At 24.1% G+C, this 18,436-nt stretch overlaps 5 protein-coding genes across 7 annotated transcripts; 2 read left to right on the plus strand and 3 right to left on the minus strand.

Moving 5' to 3' along the window:
- Positions 1-175: 175 nt before the first annotated feature.
- On the minus strand, positions 176-2,952 carry LOC122860402 (U3 small nucleolar RNA-associated protein 14 homolog C). The gene is made up of 4 exons (XM_044164198.1): positions 2,762-2,952; positions 2,476-2,686; positions 845-2,398; positions 176-760 (listed from the first exon to the last, which is right to left on the minus strand). Exons 1-4 carry the CDS (start codon positions 2,857-2,859, stop codon positions 197-199), a joined length of 2,427 nt encoding a protein of 808 aa, XP_044020133.1. The 5' UTR covers positions 2,860-2,952; the 3' UTR covers positions 176-196.
- A 132-nt stretch (positions 2,953-3,084) lies between these two features.
- Positions 3,085-4,010, plus strand: LOC122860403 (guided entry of tail-anchored proteins factor 1-like). The gene is made up of 3 exons (XM_044164199.1): positions 3,085-3,245; positions 3,331-3,564; positions 3,637-4,010. The coding sequence occupies exons 1-3, from the start codon at positions 3,174-3,176 to the stop codon at positions 3,817-3,819; spliced, it is 489 nt and encodes a 162-aa protein (XP_044020134.1). The 5' UTR covers positions 3,085-3,173; the 3' UTR covers positions 3,820-4,010.
- A 639-nt stretch (positions 4,011-4,649) lies between these two features.
- LOC122860404 (coiled-coil domain-containing protein 6) lies at positions 4,650-7,092 on the minus strand. The gene is made up of 3 exons (XM_044164200.1): positions 6,782-7,092; positions 5,494-6,710; positions 4,650-5,418 (listed from the first exon to the last, which is right to left on the minus strand). The coding sequence occupies exons 2-3, from the start codon at positions 6,628-6,630 to the stop codon at positions 5,263-5,265; spliced, it is 1,293 nt and encodes a 430-aa protein (XP_044020135.1). The 5' UTR covers positions 6,631-6,710; positions 6,782-7,092; the 3' UTR covers positions 4,650-5,262.
- Positions 7,093-9,156: 2,064 nt separating this feature from the next.
- Positions 9,157-15,477, minus strand: LOC122860407 (exportin-1). Of its 3 annotated transcripts, none has more exons than XM_044164203.1 (4): positions 15,161-15,477; positions 12,773-13,050; positions 9,836-12,682; positions 9,157-9,754 (listed from the first exon to the last, which is right to left on the minus strand). In XM_044164203.1, the coding sequence occupies exons 2-4, from the start codon at positions 12,968-12,970 to the stop codon at positions 9,608-9,610; spliced, it is 3,192 nt and encodes a 1,063-aa protein (XP_044020138.1). In that variant the 5' UTR covers positions 12,971-13,050; positions 15,161-15,477; the 3' UTR covers positions 9,157-9,607. The 3 variants fall into 3 exon arrangements, with proteins under 3 accessions (XP_044020138.1, XP_044020140.1, XP_044020139.1); XM_044164205.1 differs by lacking the exon at positions 15,161-15,477 and adding an exon at positions 14,940-15,133; XM_044164204.1 differs by lacking the exon at positions 15,161-15,477 and adding an exon at positions 13,307-13,436.
- Positions 15,478-15,718: 241 nt separating this feature from the next.
- Positions 15,719-18,422, plus strand: LOC122860408 (bifunctional 3'-phosphoadenosine 5'-phosphosulfate synthase). Its single transcript, XM_044164206.1, has 4 exons — positions 15,719-16,354; positions 16,417-17,661; positions 17,732-18,224; positions 18,303-18,422. The coding sequence occupies exons 1-4, from the start codon at positions 16,331-16,333 to the stop codon at positions 18,398-18,400; spliced, it is 1,860 nt and encodes a 619-aa protein (XP_044020141.1). The 5' UTR covers positions 15,719-16,330; the 3' UTR covers positions 18,401-18,422.
- Positions 18,423-18,436: the final 14 nt, after the last annotated feature.

An 18,436-nucleotide genomic window follows, 5' to 3' on the forward strand; every position in this document is an offset into this window, starting at 1 on the left:
CTAAAATACTAGCCAATCATAGACAAGAAATTTTTTTAATTTTAAACACGCAAGCGCTGATATTAATTTAAATAAATAAAAAAATATATTTTTAATAATTAATATTAATTGCATTAATTGTGTGGTGGAAAAAAAAAATACTAGGAATATAAATTAAATTAAAAAAAATAAATGATTCAGTAAATTTATTATTTATTCAATTTTTTTTGACATTGTTGTTATTTTTTTTGACAACATTTGTTGTATTATTTTTTTTAACAAATTTTTTTTTAATAATGTTTTTTGAATTATTATTAAATTTCTTTTTAAAATCTTTTTTTTCAATTTTTGAATTATTATTTTTAGAATTTGTTTTTTTTGGAAGTTGTCCTTCAATTTTTTTATCTTTTTTTAAAAGTGCATCTTCAGTCATGGGCTCAATAATTTGTCCCATTTTAGTTTTAATTGCTGGTTCAGTTAATTTTTTATGAGCATTTTCTGTTACAAATAATCTACCAATTGGTGCACGTATACTTTTTTCATAATCAGCAACACTTTCAAATGGATATGGTAAATCACTGACAAGATGATTTCTTATTCTTTGATTACCACCTTCAAATACAATAACATCACCTTTATTTTCATCTTTTCTTGGTTTATCAACTGGAAATTTAAGTATAAAACGTTTTTGTTTTCTTTTTGATACTTTGATATTTTTACCAGTCCAAGAACCCCAACCAGGTAAAACTGTATTGATTTCTTCTGGTTGTGATTTTTTAATCTATAAAAAGAAAAATACAAATAAAAATAAAGATAACAACTTAATAACAAAATTAATTAATGATTTAAAATTTAAATAATTTACCTGTTCTTGTTTTTCTCTGTGAAAATCACCAACAACATCATCATCAGCAAAAGCTTCACTTATTAATTTATGCTGTCTTTGTTTAAATTCATCATCATCATCTTCATCTTGACTGTCATCAAGACCTTCATCACCACCAGTAACATCATCAGGTAACATTGTCTTGATATGTTTTGGCTTGGCTTTGATGAATTTTGTTGGATCAATTTCAACTTTTTTATTATTTTTTGATGATAAATTTGTTGATACCATTTTATCTGCTGGTTTTTTTGATGATTCTTCTGGTTCATCACCAGCTGTCTCATTCAAACCATCAAGTTCTGGTCTTAATTTTGTTTTTTTAAATGACAAATCAGAATAATCATTATCTAATTTTACTTTTTTTTTATTATCACCATCATCTTCATCCTTGTCATTTAATTCAATTGATTTTTTTAATTTTCTCTTAGCAGTTTTAATTTTTTTATTAACATTTTTACGCATTTTTATTTCCAAATCATCAAATAAATCATCTAAATTTAATGGCTCTGAATTATCAGCTTTTTTTTCATCATCAAATGCATCAACAGACCAATCTGATGTACCAGTTTTTATATTTTTTGCTTTTTTATTATTATTTTTAACTTTTTTAGTTATTTTTTTTTTAGTAACTTGATGATTTTCAATTGATGAATCATCTTGTTTATCTTGTTCTTTTTTTTCTTCTTCATTTGTCTCTTCTTCATTTAATGTTTCAACTTCAGGAACTGTAAAATTATTAGTCAATTTTTTACTTTCTTTTAATTTATTTGATTCATCATAAAATTTTCTATATTCCGAAACAAATGCATTAATTTCTGATTCACTTTTTTTAAAATATGGATTATTTTTATCAGCTTCTTCAACATGATCATCAATATTATATTCAATTTCTTTATCATCATCATCACTATCATCAACTTTAACTTTTTCTGTTAGCTCACGACCAATTGCTAATGATTTTGCCAAATCTTGTTGAGCTTTTTTGTCATATTTTGCTCTGATTAATTTATTTTTAGCCCATTTACTAGAACTTGAAGCTTTATGTCTCAATGATGCTCTTTCTTGTGCTCTAATTTTTTCAAGTTGTTTAAACTTTTCTAGTGCAGCTTCTGGATCAGTTTTTTGTAACTGTTCAAATTCTTTAAGCTCTTTTTTTATTTGAGCTTTTTTTTGTAGTCTATGATATTTTTTACTTTTTATTTTATTTTGTCTAACTGCTTTTGCTGCTAGATATGATTGTTGTCTTTTAAATTTAGCAGCTTCTAATCTTCTTTCACGTGCTTCTTTTAATGTCAATGGAAAATTATCTTTTTTCTTTTTCTCAATTGGCTTTGGTGGCTCTAATGCATCTAAACTTTTTTCTAAATCTGATTTTACCCTAAATCTTTCAACAAATTCACCTGTTGTTGGTACAGAAAATGATTGTTTCCCCAATGGAAAATTAAGTGTTGATGCAGCACGATTTTTAGTTATTGTTGCATCCCATTTTTGAAGTTCTTTTGCTGTATTTTCATAAATAACTTTTCTATTTATCTGTTGAACAAATAAATTAATTTTATTATTATTATATTTTAATTAATTATTTTAAATTTAAGAATAATAATATTTACCCTATTAGCAGCTGTTTTTTCCAAGGGTTTTGGCAATACTAAACCTGATTTTTCAGTTGATTTAAGTTTTCTACTGATATGTTTAAGAGCAACATTACCCTTTAATACATCAGTCAAGTTAACATTTGTTTGTTTCTTATTACTTCCACTTGATATCAAATGAAATTGTGATAATTTCGTTGTTGGCTCACTTTTTTCTGCTTTCGGAAGTCTACAATAATTAATAGTTAATAAATGTGCCTATATAAAAAAATAAATAAATAAATTTATAATTTTAATAGGTTACCTTTGTCCTTTGTCAAGTTTTGTTACAGCCTGAAGAAGTTTTGAATGATCTTTTGATACTTCTTCATCACTGTTATAATCATTCTCCTGATCACTCATATTTATTTATTTATTTCAATATTTATAATAATTATTGTCAAATAGGTTAATAATAAAATCATAAACACGTGGATACATCAATACATGAGATTAAAAAATAAAATTCATAAATGATAAAAAAAAAATAAAACATGGTGGTTATATTAGGCTCAGTTTCCAACGAAAGATTTACAAAAAAAAAAATAAAAAATGGTTGTGTAAACCCACCTGTAAAACCATTCTGTCAAATTGTCAATTAGATTTTTTTTTTTAAATGACACTTGCTCCAAAAAAAATAATAAACACATCTGTATTTATTTTTTACTTTTAAAAAAATGAATTATTTATTAATAATATCAACATTTTTATGTATGTTTTCACATATAATACCTATAACTATAAAATACGTAAGTAAATGGCATTAAATAAGTATATTTTTGAATTGTTAATTATTTATTTATTTATAATTTTAATAAATTAATTATTCAACAGATAGTATCATGGATATATTCTGAAAGTCAGGAAGAACGTAATTTACGTAAATCAATATTAAAATTAGAGCAAGATTTATCAAAAATATCAATGGTTGATGAATTTGCTAAATATACAAAAATTCAAAGAAATCATACTAAACTAAGAGAAGATATGAAAAAAGCTACAGCTGAAAGAACATCAATGAAAACAAAATCAAATGTATTTTTTACATATGGAACAAAAGTATTTAATGTATGTATTATTTATTATGACAATTAGATCAAATGTCAATGATAATTTTAATTTATTATTATTTATTTACAGATTGTTGTTGTTATGGTTATGATGCAATTATATCGAAGTGAGCCAGTTATTATTCTTCCAAAAGGAAGTCTTTGGCCTCTTGAAAATATTCTAAGTTGGCCAAGTACTTATGATGATTCAATATCATTATTTTCTTGGATGGCTGTGACAAAACTAGTTATGTCAAAAGTATTTAATAAATAAAAATAATATATAGATTATTGTAATTTAATTGAAATATATAAAAATTTATTTAAACGTTTTGTTTATTGTTAATTGGGTCGTTGAAAAAATAACATAAATAATTTTATTGTTAATTTTTTATGAATCAAAATTATTGTCAACATGCTGTGAACAGAAACTATTTGCAATTTTTTCTCGTTGAAAAATAACAAGGATTATTTAAAAAATTAATTAAAATATTAAAAAGAAACCAAATTACAGTAATTTTTTATTTTTCTTTTCTTTTTTTTTTATTATAATTAATTAATCAATCGACATTTAGATATACAAATTATTATTCATCACAAAATTCATAAATTAAAAAAAATATTATTTTTTTTTTTTTTGATAATGCATTTTACACAAAATTGATACAATTATTATTAATCTTTCCATATTGTATCAGTGATAATGAATTACATAAATATTATTAATTAACAGCCAAAAATAAATATAATAAGCTGATAATTTATATTTATATTTTTTCTAAAAATTAATTTATCCAATTTTTAATAAATATCTATTGTCTTGAAAATATAAAATCAAAAATTTCATTATTAACACACTCACTATGATAATATATTTAATTAACTTATGTAATTAATTGTATGTTATTGTAGCACTTGATAGAAAAAAAAAAAAAAAATCAATTATTTAAGTTGAAAATAATACAACATATTTTTTATTTTCATTATCACCACATTAATTGTATTTTAATTATTATTAATGTTTAATTAGGCATTCAATGGAAACAAGAAAAATAAACAATATTTAACATTTAGTTTACATTTATTTATTTATTAAATTGTCAATCATCACGGTTCAGAGATTTTATATCAATTTTTTTCATCTCTCTTTCTCTTGTTTTTATTTTTTTTTTGCTATTAAATATTTATGATTTATTATTACCTACCCGCATTATCAACTTGCTGCCAAATTGGCTTTTATATGATTCATTTATGTAATATCTATAATGACAATTTTTTATTTTTTTTAAATTAAAAATTGTGGAAGCATCACAAAAACAACACAGACCATTTTTATCATGACATCATAATCATCATCATCATCACTTATGGTATATTCATCACTTAAACAAATTGGAAAGAATAATACAAAAAAAGAAAAAAAATGTTTACATGCTTAATTAAATCAATTCAAAAACAAAAAACAACAATTAACTTACAAATTGTCAATTTGATATTACGACGATAAATTTTTCAATTAATTTTTTATATTTGTCAAAAAAAAAAAAAAAGTACGATTAATCAAGGACAAACTAAAGAAAAAAAAAAAAGAAAAGATAAACCCCACAATAACAATGATAGTTAAAATTAATTATACCTTAAAAAAGTGATTATTATCTCGAATGATGTTAGCTGAGTTGGCAGATTGTAGATAAAATATTTAAATAAATATATAAATTTATATTTTAGCAATGTCCATTGGTGAACCAGCTGATGTATTTGCTGATGTGGTACCAAGTGGTACACCAACACCTGGACTAACAATTGTTGGTGGAATAGCTGGTTTAACAAAACGATCAGATGTACGTCTACTTGATGGTCCACCAATAAGTGCCTTTAAAATAATAATAATATAAATTAAATTTGTTTAATGAATAAATATAAATGAATAATTATTAGTTAATCTTACTCCAGTTGGTGGTGGTGATGTTGAATAAGGTATCATCATTGATTGACCACATGCAAAACAACGATTTGATGTAAAACTATCACGTGATGTTGAACCAATCATATTGACACCTGGACTCAGTGGTCTTGATGAACTTGGTGATGGATTATATGGCACTGGACTTGATACAGCACGATTTCTAATATTACTTCCAGACATTACTGTTTCATTGTAGTGTCTTTCTTCTTCCATTTCCAAACTAGATTCAGATTCTGATAAATGTCTACAAAGTGCTTCACGTCTTTCAACTTCAAGTTGTAATTTTCTTTGTAGTCTTAAATTTTCTTCACGTATATGTTTTTCTTCATTAACATAACGTTGCATTTTTTCAGTATGTTCTTGTTGTGATGATATTAATGTATGTCTTAATCTTGCAACTTCACTTCTTAATGTTTGTATATGTGTACTTAAATTTGTAGCAGTATCACCATTATTCATATCTCTTGGTGTTGGTGGATCAGATACTGGTTGATCTAATTTAATTTGTAATGTTCTTTTTTCAGTTTCTAATTTATCCATACGTTTCCATAATTTATTAACAAGTGCTTCTTGTTCTTGTTCCAATGTATTTTCAAGTTCAACTTTTTCACGACGTAATTGTTCAAGATTACTTTGTTTAGCTAGTGTTTCAGCTTCTAATTTTTCAATTTTTCTCATTAATTTATTAACAAGACATTCTTGTTCTTGTTCTAATGTTTGTTCTAATTTACATTTTTCTTGACGTAATTGATTGAGTTTTCTTGATAAATCATTTGTCAGGCATTCTTCTTCTTGTTCATAATGATGTGCCAATGTTTCTTTTTCTTTTTTTAATGCTTGAATTTTTTTTAACAATGTATTGCTTATAAATTCTTCTTCTTGTTCAGCTTTAGCTTGTATATTAACAGATGCTTGACGAAGACCACGATTTTCTTCTTGTAATGCTTTTACACGTAATTTAAATGTATCAAGTTCAACTTTTAATACACGATTTTGTTGTTGAAGTGATTCAATTCTTTTTTGTAATTGTTCACGTGTTACTGGTGATGGTGGCATCATTATTGGACCACCATCAATTGAGCTTGAATCACTTTCAGATGCGCTATCACGGTCAGCCATCTTATATTTCTCACAACTCTCTTCTTTTTTTTTATTTATTTATTTTTCTTTCTTCTTTTTTTTTCACCTATAATAATATACTAAATAGAAAAGAAAATTAATATTATTTATGCATTACATATTGTTAAATTTGATATATGTGTTAATTTACCTGTGATGAATATTTTTGAGGTGTTGAATCAACAGATTTTCATGAATTCTTTGTTGAGCTTTTTTTTTTTCTTTCTTTTTTTTTATGTTGAACATTAATTTAATGCGACACTTTGCGGCACAACATGTGGCTGTAATGCTTAAATCAAATCAGCTGTTTGCATTTATTTAAACAAATATTTTTATTTCTTTTTATAATGGCAAAATATTGTTACTTTTATTGTTGGCTATTCAGAAAATATATTTTATAAATATCATAAATATTTATTTATCGTTTGGGTGGGTGTTATTTTTGCGCAAGTTGTCGACATTATAAAAATTATTTCATAGAAATTTGACTTTAGTTTGCCGGTTCCCCCTCTTTCTCTCTCTCCCTCCCTCTTTCTCTTTATTTGTTTTTTTTTTTTTTGTTTTTGATAATATTTAAAAATTTTATTTGAATAATTTCTTGATGGATAAATATTAAAAGGCAAAGCTTCCACTATTTTCAATAATAATAATTTAAAAAAGAAGGAAGACATCAACTTGTGCATGATGATTTTTTTTACATTTTGATAAATTCAAAAAACAAACAAATAAATGATAATTGCAACAAATTAATTAATTAATTTATTGAATATACAATCATGTTTGTATGAATAATATATTTTATTTAAATGAATATTTATTATTATTTATTACCCATTGTTCATAAAATGCTATACTAATTTTATTTCGTTTTTTTTTTTTTCAACTAAAATATCAATTTTATAATAATATTATTAAATTTTTATAATAAAAAATTAAAAAACAATTGACATTTTAAAATTGATAAAAATATTTGAATAATTTTTTAAACTTTATTTAATTTTATCAATAATAATAAATTAATTTTTTTTCTTTTTTCATTTTAAAAAATATAAATATAGATAATTTAATGAAAATTCATGTTAATAAATTATGGGGTTTTATAGATTAATTACACCCCCAACGAAAAAAAAATTCAAACATTTATAAAGGGTATTTTTTTTTTCTTATAATTTTTTTTGTTTTTTTTATTAAAAAAGTATATAATTCATTGAAAAAACAGATTTCAAGAAATTGTTTGTATTACATACAATTTCTTTTAAATTTTCAAAAGAAATAAAATAATAATAATAATCCCCGAATTATTAATATTTAATTATCAATAATTACACATTTGAGTTGAGGAAATAAATACATTAAGTCAGTGGATAAATGGACGTACCAATTTATATCAAATTCATTTACAAATATTATCATAAACAGCTATATCAAGCTGCTGTACGTTTGAATGTTTTTTTTTTTTTCCATCTATATATTTTATTTTTTTTTAATCACCTAAATATCATACCCAGATTACACAAAACAAGCAAACTTTTTTTTCAAGAAAAAACATTCTATCCATACGCACGTAAAAAAAAAAAGAAAAGAAAAAAAAAAAAAAATTGACAACGAAATTTTATTGAAGCACGAAGGTAGAGACCACGAAATTTCAAAATGTACTTCAATTAAATTACAAAATATTTTAATAATAATTGAACTAGTTTCAACTGAAAAAAAAAATTATTAAAAAAAAAAAAAAAAAAAAAAAAAAAAATCTATTCCTTCTCAAAAATTGAGGGCAAAAGAAAAAAAAAAAAAAAAAAACTCGCAGAACATTACAATTATTATTATTTATCATTATTAATTAATTCATTATTATTCATCATTATCATTAATTTTCTTTTATCTTATCAAGTACAAAAAAAAAAAAATTTGAAAAAAAAAAGTTTCATATCATTTACTCCGGAATAACAAACGCATGAAAAAACGACACTCAAATTCTTTTTTTTCTCTTTCATTTTCTCTCGCTCTCTTTCTTGCCTACATATTAAATTAATTAATTAATTAATTATATTTTAATAATAACGACTTATCATTGAAGTTCGAAATATATAGTCTCAGTTATAAATGAAAATCAGCATTGCAATGATGATGATGATGATAATTTAAAAGAAAAAAAACCTAAATTTATAAATGTAGATTAATTCTCAAACTGACAACTATTTTCTTTCAAATTTTCTCCAACTTTGTGATTATATCACAAAAATAATAATAATATATTTATATATATGTCTATGCTGATAATAATAATGATATTAAACTAATCTTAGAGCAGAAAATAATAATAATTATAAAAGATAATCGCTTGTATTTTGAATATTGAAAAATAGTTGTATTATTATCATCAACTCAAATTATTTTTTCACAAATAAGAATTATAATAATGTATATGGAATCTAGTTTTTTTCTTTTTTTTTTCGATAACACAACTGCTGATATTTTTTTTTTTTTGTTTTTTTTTATTATTTTCTTTTTATATAAAATTAATAATTATTATCTAGTCCAATTTAAGCTAATGCTAGTGATGAATTGTTCACAGACAATAATGTCAGGAAGATAAATACACACACACTTACTTACACACGCACACACACACAATTTATTAACAGCAGTATTATTATTTTTTTTTATATATCAAAAGACAATACGGTCACGTATGTAAAATTTGAATGAAAAAAAAAAAAGCCTATGATAATAGTAATGATAATAATGATAAATGATTGATTGTTGATTTTGGAGAAAAAAAAAAAAAAAAAAACAATGACAAGGACACAAGCGATGATGGCAATATTGGCGATGAATATAAAGAAGAAAAATAACAGGATGATGATGATGATGAGAAGGGACACGACGAGAGTTTATTCATTTTTTTTGTTTTTTTATGTGTTATTGTTGTGTGGTGATTGTGTTATTAAATGAGGTACATATCCACATGGATTACTCAGTCCTGCATATCTTCTGGAATTTCATGAGGATTGAGAATACCTGGAACAGCCATTTGTTGTTTTCTTTTTTCTTCTTGAGCTGTTCTTAATGCTAATTCACGTTCTTCCAAATAAAGATCAGAATCATCCTCGCCAGTAAATTCCTGTTGTAAATATAATATGATAAAATGTTAATGATATAATAATTAAAAAAAAGTATTTATAATTAAGGTTTCTATACATACCCTAATTTGAACAAGAAAATCTCGTAAATGTTCTTTAAATGCTGGTATATCTTGATCAAGATTAAATAATCCCTGTACAGTAATTTTAATTTGATTATCAGTTAAATGTGGGAATGCAGCTTTTAATAATCTAGCAACAAATTCTTGTACATAAAGACGATTATCTTGTAATGCTCCAAGTGGAACAAGTATTTTATCTTGTTCAACAAGTGTAAACATGTATGCTAATATTGTTGCATGCATTGTTAAACCAGCAGTATGTGATGTATCAGTAACAACTGAAAATATATGCTGTAATATATCAGTAAAATATGTTTGATAAAAACTTTGTGCAGCTTGTTCATGTTGTGCAATATTTTGTAATAATTGATATAATATTTGTAATCCAGTATCAGCAACATTTCTCATAGTATGTTTAAATGCCCATACAATTGAATCAAGTACAAGTTTAAATTGTGCTGGTGGTATTGATAAAAATGCTGGAAAACAATGTACATTAACAGCTTGTAATAATAAGAAAAAATTAGTTCTATGTTCTGGAAATTCTTCAAAATCTTTGTTAATCATTTCAAGTGTACATTCAAATACAGCATCAAATATTTTAGGTACTTCACTTGTAATATGTCCTTCAAGTTTATTAACAATTGTTGCCATTGTTGATAATACTTCTGGTTCTCTAGCACATGGTACATTTGTTTTTTGATAATCCAATAATACAGCATCTAATAATGGTGGTATAAAATTTTCAAGTACCATTTGATGATCAGTTGATTTACTAACAAAATCAGATATTAATTTAAGTGTTTCTTTTTTAACAACTCTCATACTTTTAATTAATGGTTGTTTCATAACAATTTCACCATTAACAGCAATTGCAGCACTTATATTTTCACTCATAACTTTATAAACATTTAACATGTCTAAATATATTCTTCCTAATTGCATAACATATGGATGTCCAAGTGCTTTACATGCACGTACATTTGTTTTTAATATACTTGCTAATTGTTTAACAGCTTCTTGATCTTTTAATACATCAACATTTTTAGATGCTTGTGATATAATATCATCCCATACACGATTTGGTAATACCATATAACGTTCAATTCTTTCTTTTTGTGCTAAATCATTAATTTGTGCACTAATCATATGACCAACAGCTTCATAAAATGTATGTACTTGTTGAGTTTGTAAATCACATATAATACTACTTATTGTTGATAATATTTCTTCAATAAATGGTACTGTTTCACCCATTTGTACTGTTACAAAATGACGACGACATTTCATTGCAATTTTAATAAATGTATCACATGCCATATCTTGTACACCATCATGTGTTTCATGCATAAATTCAAATAATTTATTGACAACTGTTTTTAAAAATTTCCAATGTGCACGTAAAAAACGTGGATATTGTCCAACAACATACATAATATTACTAGCAATTATTGCTTTATTATCTTTACCTTTTTTTTGTTCACATAAACCAAGTAATTCTTTAATAACTGTTACCAAAAAACGTTTTTCATCTTCTTCATGCATTGCACCAGATATACTACCAATTGCCCAACATAATGTATTTAAATTTTTCCATGACCATTCACGTCCATTAACTTGATTTTGTAATTTTTCAGTCATAACTTTTTCTGTATCATTATAATCAAGATGTGTTAAATAAACCAATGTTTCACGCATATTTCTATATAAATTAATTGAATCAGTATCTTTCATAAATTCACGTACAACTTCACCATTTTCATTTTCAACAACAAGTACCTCTTCTGGTTTAGCCATTCTACTTATTAATATATAACGTACTTTAGTCAATACTGGACAATAAAATGCTTTACGTTGTGGTATTAATTGATTATTTTTAGCTATATATAATGGTGATGATACCATAAATGGATTTTCTTTATATAAATCAGCACATAAACCATTCCAATATTCAAGACATATTTTAAATATTTCAACTTCTTCAACTTCTGATATAAGTACAAGATAATGTAATGCTTTTAATAATGTATCATTTAATTGTTTTTTTTCAACTAATTGTCCATGTTCTTTTAAATAAGTACACAAAAACATTGCAAGATTTTGAATAAAATTTTGTTCTTCATCTTGTCCATATGCATATGCATCACGTATATTTGTATCTAATGGCAACATATTTTCCAACTGTTGCATTGTATTTGCAAATAATAATATAAACATATCATCATAATTTGTAACTGTTACAGCTGCTATTTCAGTTAAACATTTTAATGTTACATTTCTAAATATTGGTACATTTAAAAATTTAAATATCAATGTTGTTATTAATTTTGTCTCAAATATATAACCAAGTGGTATCCAATTTAAAAATCTCAATAATGTCTCAAGTGTTACAGCAACAAGTGGTACATTTGGTGAATTTTCCATAACAAATTGACACAATTGAAATATTTGTGAAAATTCACTACACATTGTATCCTTTAAATGTTTAGCTTTTGTTTGTGTCATTTGACCAGTTGAAAAATCAAATACTTCTTCTGATAATAATTTTAATATTGCCATATTATTTTGACAAAGACTTTCATTTGTTTTACTTGCACCAACAATATCACTTATAAATGTTTCCCAATTTTTTGGCCATTCTCTTTTTAATACTTGTACAAGTATCATATTTAATTTATTTAAATAAACCTTTTGACTTTCCATTGTTTCTGGTGTACTACTTGTTTTAATAATAAGACCAACAATATATTTTTTTATTCCTTCACATTGATTTCGAGGCAATACTTTCCATTTTGTTTTAATAACTTGTTCCAATATTTGAAGTGCATAGTACTTTGTTTGTTGATTCTGTTGATTAAAAAATTATCATTAACAAATTAACATAAATAAATAACATAAAATATATTATATATTATATAAAAATCTATATTTTATTACTTGAGAATACTCCAATATTGTATCAACTCTTGTCCAAGCATCTGGATGTTCCTTGAGATTAGTTAAAACTTCTTGTGCCACTCTTTGCTGATCACCAATTCCAGTGTACATGCATATTACAATGTTATCCAAAAGTGTTATATCCAATTTTTGATTAAAATCCAAAAGCCTTGCAGCTTGCTCTGCTAGAGTAGCCATTATTTTTTTTTTTTATATCTTTAATTTATCAATCCAATACAACTGACAATTGAGACAACTGCAATTATTGACTCTCCAATCTGTAAATTAATAAAACAATTTTTATTAAACAAAATATCATCTAGCAAACAACACTAGCTAACCCTATCATTTATCAATTATTAATTTTCATCCATAAACATTCAATCATTGCTTTTACATTTGTTTAATTTATCAAAAATTTATGAAAAAAAAAAAAAAAAAATCACACCTAACCTCAAAAAAATATGTAATTAATTTTGTGAACAAAAAAAATATATACAAAATTATATTATTCGACTATTATTAATTACTTACTGACTATCAAAAAATTGTTATTTTTTTTTCCAAATCAATAAAAAATAATATCAATAAAATTGTGTGTTTCTTTTATCAAGACAAATTTCATAAGCAAGCGTGTGTGTTTGTCGTTGAATTTTTATATATTACAGTAGTTTTTTGCATTTGGGATCATATAAAAAAAAAAAAAAACGCACACACACATACACAATTTAACATGTGTATATGTTTCTATTGTCGTTAGTTACCACTACAATAACCTATAAATAATAATAATTTTTAAATAAATTAATCACCAGCTAATGTCAAATAAAATTCGATTATTTTTTTAACTACAAATAATTCATTTAAAAAAAATTGTATGACACTAAAAATTTATTGATCCAATATAGAAAAATTAAAGTGATTATAATCAATAAATATTAAAAACAATATATAGTCAAGTAAACAAAAGTGTGTATCATTAATTACAACATATGTATACAAATTACTATTATTATTATATTTCCCGCGCGACGCAATCTCGACAATTTTGTTGTTTTTGTCTCTTTGTTACACACATACACATGCAAATAATAATAATTATTATTATATACAAATATACAATGTCTTTTGTATATTGTTAATGTACTTTTGTCAATTTGTCGTTGTTATTATTATTTATTATTATTTATTAAATGCTTTAAATATTTTAACGCGCGATATTGATTTTATTGTTGTAAAATCACTTGCACTTTATTTATTAAACATTTTCAATAATTAAATTATTTATTTATTATTGTTTTTGTTTAGATAATATTATTGACAAATTTTGAAAATTATAATTGAATAAATAAACTAGGTATGTTATAAATAATCGCACATGTAAAATAATTTCTTGCGAATTTTTTTACTCAAAAGTTTATTTATTCATTTATTTGTTGTTAAAAAATATAAATAAATAATTTTATTTTATATAAGATAAATTATTATTTATTTATATTGAAAAATTAACAATTTTTTTTGTCATTTGTCAAAATTTTACGGTGGAATATAAAAAATAAAAAAAAAAAAAAAAAAGATGGTCGTCCGTTATTTGGATGTCGGGTGCAGTTTGGTAAAAAAAAAAAAAAGATGAAGTAAAGAAGAGAAAGAAGTAACCGTTAAAAAATGACGAAAGATTTAAAAAAAAAAACCTAAAAATATTGATTGTTTAAAGGTAATATATATTGTAATAATTAAAAAATTATTTGATAGATAATTTTAAGCTCATTACTATAAAAAATATAAAGAAAAAAAAATTTATAAAAGGTTCATTAGCCACTTCAGTGCCATTTCCGGAGTTAAGCTCCTCTCTGGTCGTTGTCATTTGCTATTTTGTGTGAATATATGGAATATATATATTAGAGGGTATGAATATATGATGGTGCCGCTTTATCAGTGTATATGTTAAAATATGTCTGGTTGCCGCCAATCTTACTCCCTCGCTTTTTTTTTTTTTCTAATTTTATCATTCAATCGTTAAAACATGTACACACTATTTATTATTAATTCTATTTCAAATACAAAAATACATAGTTAAACAATAAATGAATAAATCAAAAATAATAATAATTAAATAATATTTTACATAAAGAAACAAACAAAAATGATTATATGATATTGTTGTTACCTTATTGTTGCAGTCAGTTAATTATTAATAATCAAATATAAAAGACCAAAAAGAATAATAACAAATTTTTTTTTCAATAGAAAAAATGATTGTTGGTCACGTTCATCCAGCGTTCATCCATTTAACACACAACACACACACACACACACACACTCACACACTACATCACCAACCAAAGATACCTTTTTTTTTTTTTCTTTCTTTTTTTTTATTTATATTACCTCACAGTTGTTTATTTAATTATCTTTTTATCTGGACACAAATATTGTTTATGATTATTTAATCAATGTTTTTATTGTTTTAAACAAAAACGTGGTGATAATCATTAACTTTTACAAGACAACGCACCAGGGTACGTATCGCTTGGCCCGCTAAAAAAATTCTAACCTCTAATGATTTTCGAAAATAATAACAAAATGGCCGATATGGTTTTTAACTTATTCAATGCGCCGATTGACTGCACATGTTTTAAACAATCAAGAAACATTAATTTTTATTGGTCAAAAAATTATTGTTATTGACCAATCAACAATTGAATAATAATTGGGGTTTTTTAATTCTCTTTTGGTGTTTTTATTTATATTTTTTAATTGTTGTAAAGGTAATTTGTTTGAAAATATATTTTTATTATCTATTATATTTAATTTGTTGATGAATAATTTAAACAATCATTTTTGTTAATTATTTAAAAATATTTTTGTTTTTATTTCAGCTCGTTGATGACAACTTGATGAATGAAAAAATTTCTGTTGAATTTTATTATTAAAGAAAAATTCCCTACATTATTTAGAATTATTTTTTTTTAATTTAAAAAATAATATTTACAATTATTTGACACACAAAAACATACTAATAATTTTTATAAATAATTTATTTATTTACTTTTATTTAATTAAAATATTAATGTAAATTTTTTACATAACAAACAAATTATTAATTAATGAATTTTATATTTATTTAATTTTACTATTTTAACCTTGAATTATTGCTTTATATTTTTATATAAAAAACAATTAAAAAAAATATAAAATATAAGTCACTGGCGCATTGATCTTTTTTTTTTTTTATCAGATAGTTGTAGACTTGTAGTGGTCAATAGTTTACGTGTGTTTATGTGTTACAACCAGTTACAACTTACAACTTGGTACATATTTACAAGTGTACAAAATAAATGTCAATGTAAAAGTCCTTGATGATAAAAAAATTGTTATCAAAATAATCATTTTATATTTCGCTGTTGCCTTGAATAATCATCAACAATAGAAGCTAGCAAGTTGATTTTAAATTTCGAAATTTTTTATTTACTTTTGTTAATTTATAAAGCATCAATCAAAAGTAATTGAGAAAAAAAAATTGAGGTCCATTTAGAAAGCTAAATAACAGTATTAAAAATGTCAAGCAAACGACTCATGACGGTATGTTTAATAATATACAAATTAATTTAAAAAATTTTCAATAATAATTTAAATTTTTCTAGACTTGTACAAATGTCTCGGCTCAGGCTCATCATGTATCACGTGCAAATCGTGGACAAATTGGTAAAATACGTGGTTTTCGTGGTTGTACTGTATGGCTAACTGGTTTATCTGGTGCTGGAAAAACATCAATTGCATTTCAAGTTGAAGCTATTCTTGTTGAACGTGGTATTGCTGCATATGGTCTTGATGGTGATAATGTACGTACTGGATTAAATTGTAATTTAGGTTTTTGTCCAGATGATAGAAAAGAAAATATACGTCGTGTTGCTGAAGTTGCAAAATTATTTGCTGATAGTGGACAAATATGTATATGTAGTTTTGTATCACCATTTGAGGATGATCGTCAAATGGCTAAAAAAATTCATAAAGATTTTGATTTACCATTTTTTGAGGTATTTGTTGATACACCATTAAATATATGTGAAGCTAGAGATACAAAAGGTTTATATAAAAAAGCTAGAGAAGGTACAATAAAAGGATTCACTGGTATTGATCAAATGTATGAACGTCCAATTAATCCAGATTTAATTGTAACAACTGAAAATTTAACTCTCAAACAATCAGCATCAATGGTTATTAATTTACTTGAAAGTCATCATATAATACCAGCTTCTAAAAAAATTGATAATACAATTAAAGAATTATTTGTACCAGTGACAAGAATAAAAGATGCTAAAGATGAAGCTGATACTCTAAAATATATTGAAATAAATGAAATTGATGTACAATGGTTACAAGTATTAGCTGAAGGTTGGGCAGCACCATTAACTGGTTTTATGAGAGAAGAACAATACATTCAATGTCAACATTTTCGTTGTTTTATTAATGATGGTGATGATGTTAATGAAATTAATCAATCAATACCAATTGTTTTAGCTATTAATGATAATGATAAAGTTAATATTCAAGGACAATCAGCAGTAACATTAAAATACAATGGTAAATCATTGGCAATATTGAGAAAACCAGAATTTTATAATCACAGAAAAGAAGAAAGATGTTCAAGACAATTTGGTACTTGTGATAAAAGACATCCATATGTTAAATTAATATATGAATCTGGTGATTGGTTAATGGGTGGTGATGTTGAAGTTTTAGATAAAATTAAATGGAATGATGGACTTGATGATTACAGATTAACACCAAATGAAATTAGAAAAAAATGTAAAGATATGAATGCTGATGCTGTGTTTGCATTTCAACTTAGAAATCCAATTCACAATGGTCATGCTTTACTTATGCAGGTTTGTATTTATTTATTTAATTATTTGTGTTTGTTTTAATTAATAATTTTATTTATATTTTACATTATAGGATACAAGACAAAAATTATTAACTGAAAGAGGATTTAAAAATCCAGTTTTATTACTTCATCCACTTGGTGGTTGGACAAAAGATGATGATGTACCATTGGATTATAGAATAAAACAACATAAAGCTGTTTTAGATGAAGGTATTTTAGATAAAAATTCAACATTATTAGCAATATTTCCAAGTCCAATGATGTATGCTGGACCAGTTGAAGTACAATGGCATGCTAAAGCAAGATTAAATGCTGGTGCTAATTTTTATATTGTTGGAAGAGATCCAGCTGGTATACCACATCCAAATATTAATTCAACACCTGATGGTAATCTTTATGATCCAACACATGGTGCACGTGTATTATCAATTGCTCGTGGTCTTCAAAATTTAGAAATAATACCATTTAAAGTTGCTGCTTATGATATGAAAAATAAAAAAATGGCATTTTATGATCAAAAAAGAAAACAAGATTTTGATTTTATATCTGGAACAAGAATGAGAAGTTTGTTTTAATTTTTATAATTATTAACGGCTATATTAACATTTTAATTATTTATTTATTTATTTGTTTATTTTTTAGATTTAGCAAGAGCTGGTGAATTACCACCAGATGGTTTTATGGCACCAAAAGCATGGAATATTCTTGTTGATTATTATAAAAATAAAGATAAAAATTAACAATTAATTTAATATTTATTTTTCAAATAAAATAAA

This window comes from Aphidius gifuensis, linkage group LG1 (genome assembly GCF_014905175.1).
Source record: "Aphidius gifuensis isolate YNYX2018 linkage group LG1, ASM1490517v1, whole genome shotgun sequence".
Taxonomy (NCBI): domain Eukaryota; kingdom Metazoa; phylum Arthropoda; class Insecta; order Hymenoptera; family Braconidae; genus Aphidius; species Aphidius gifuensis.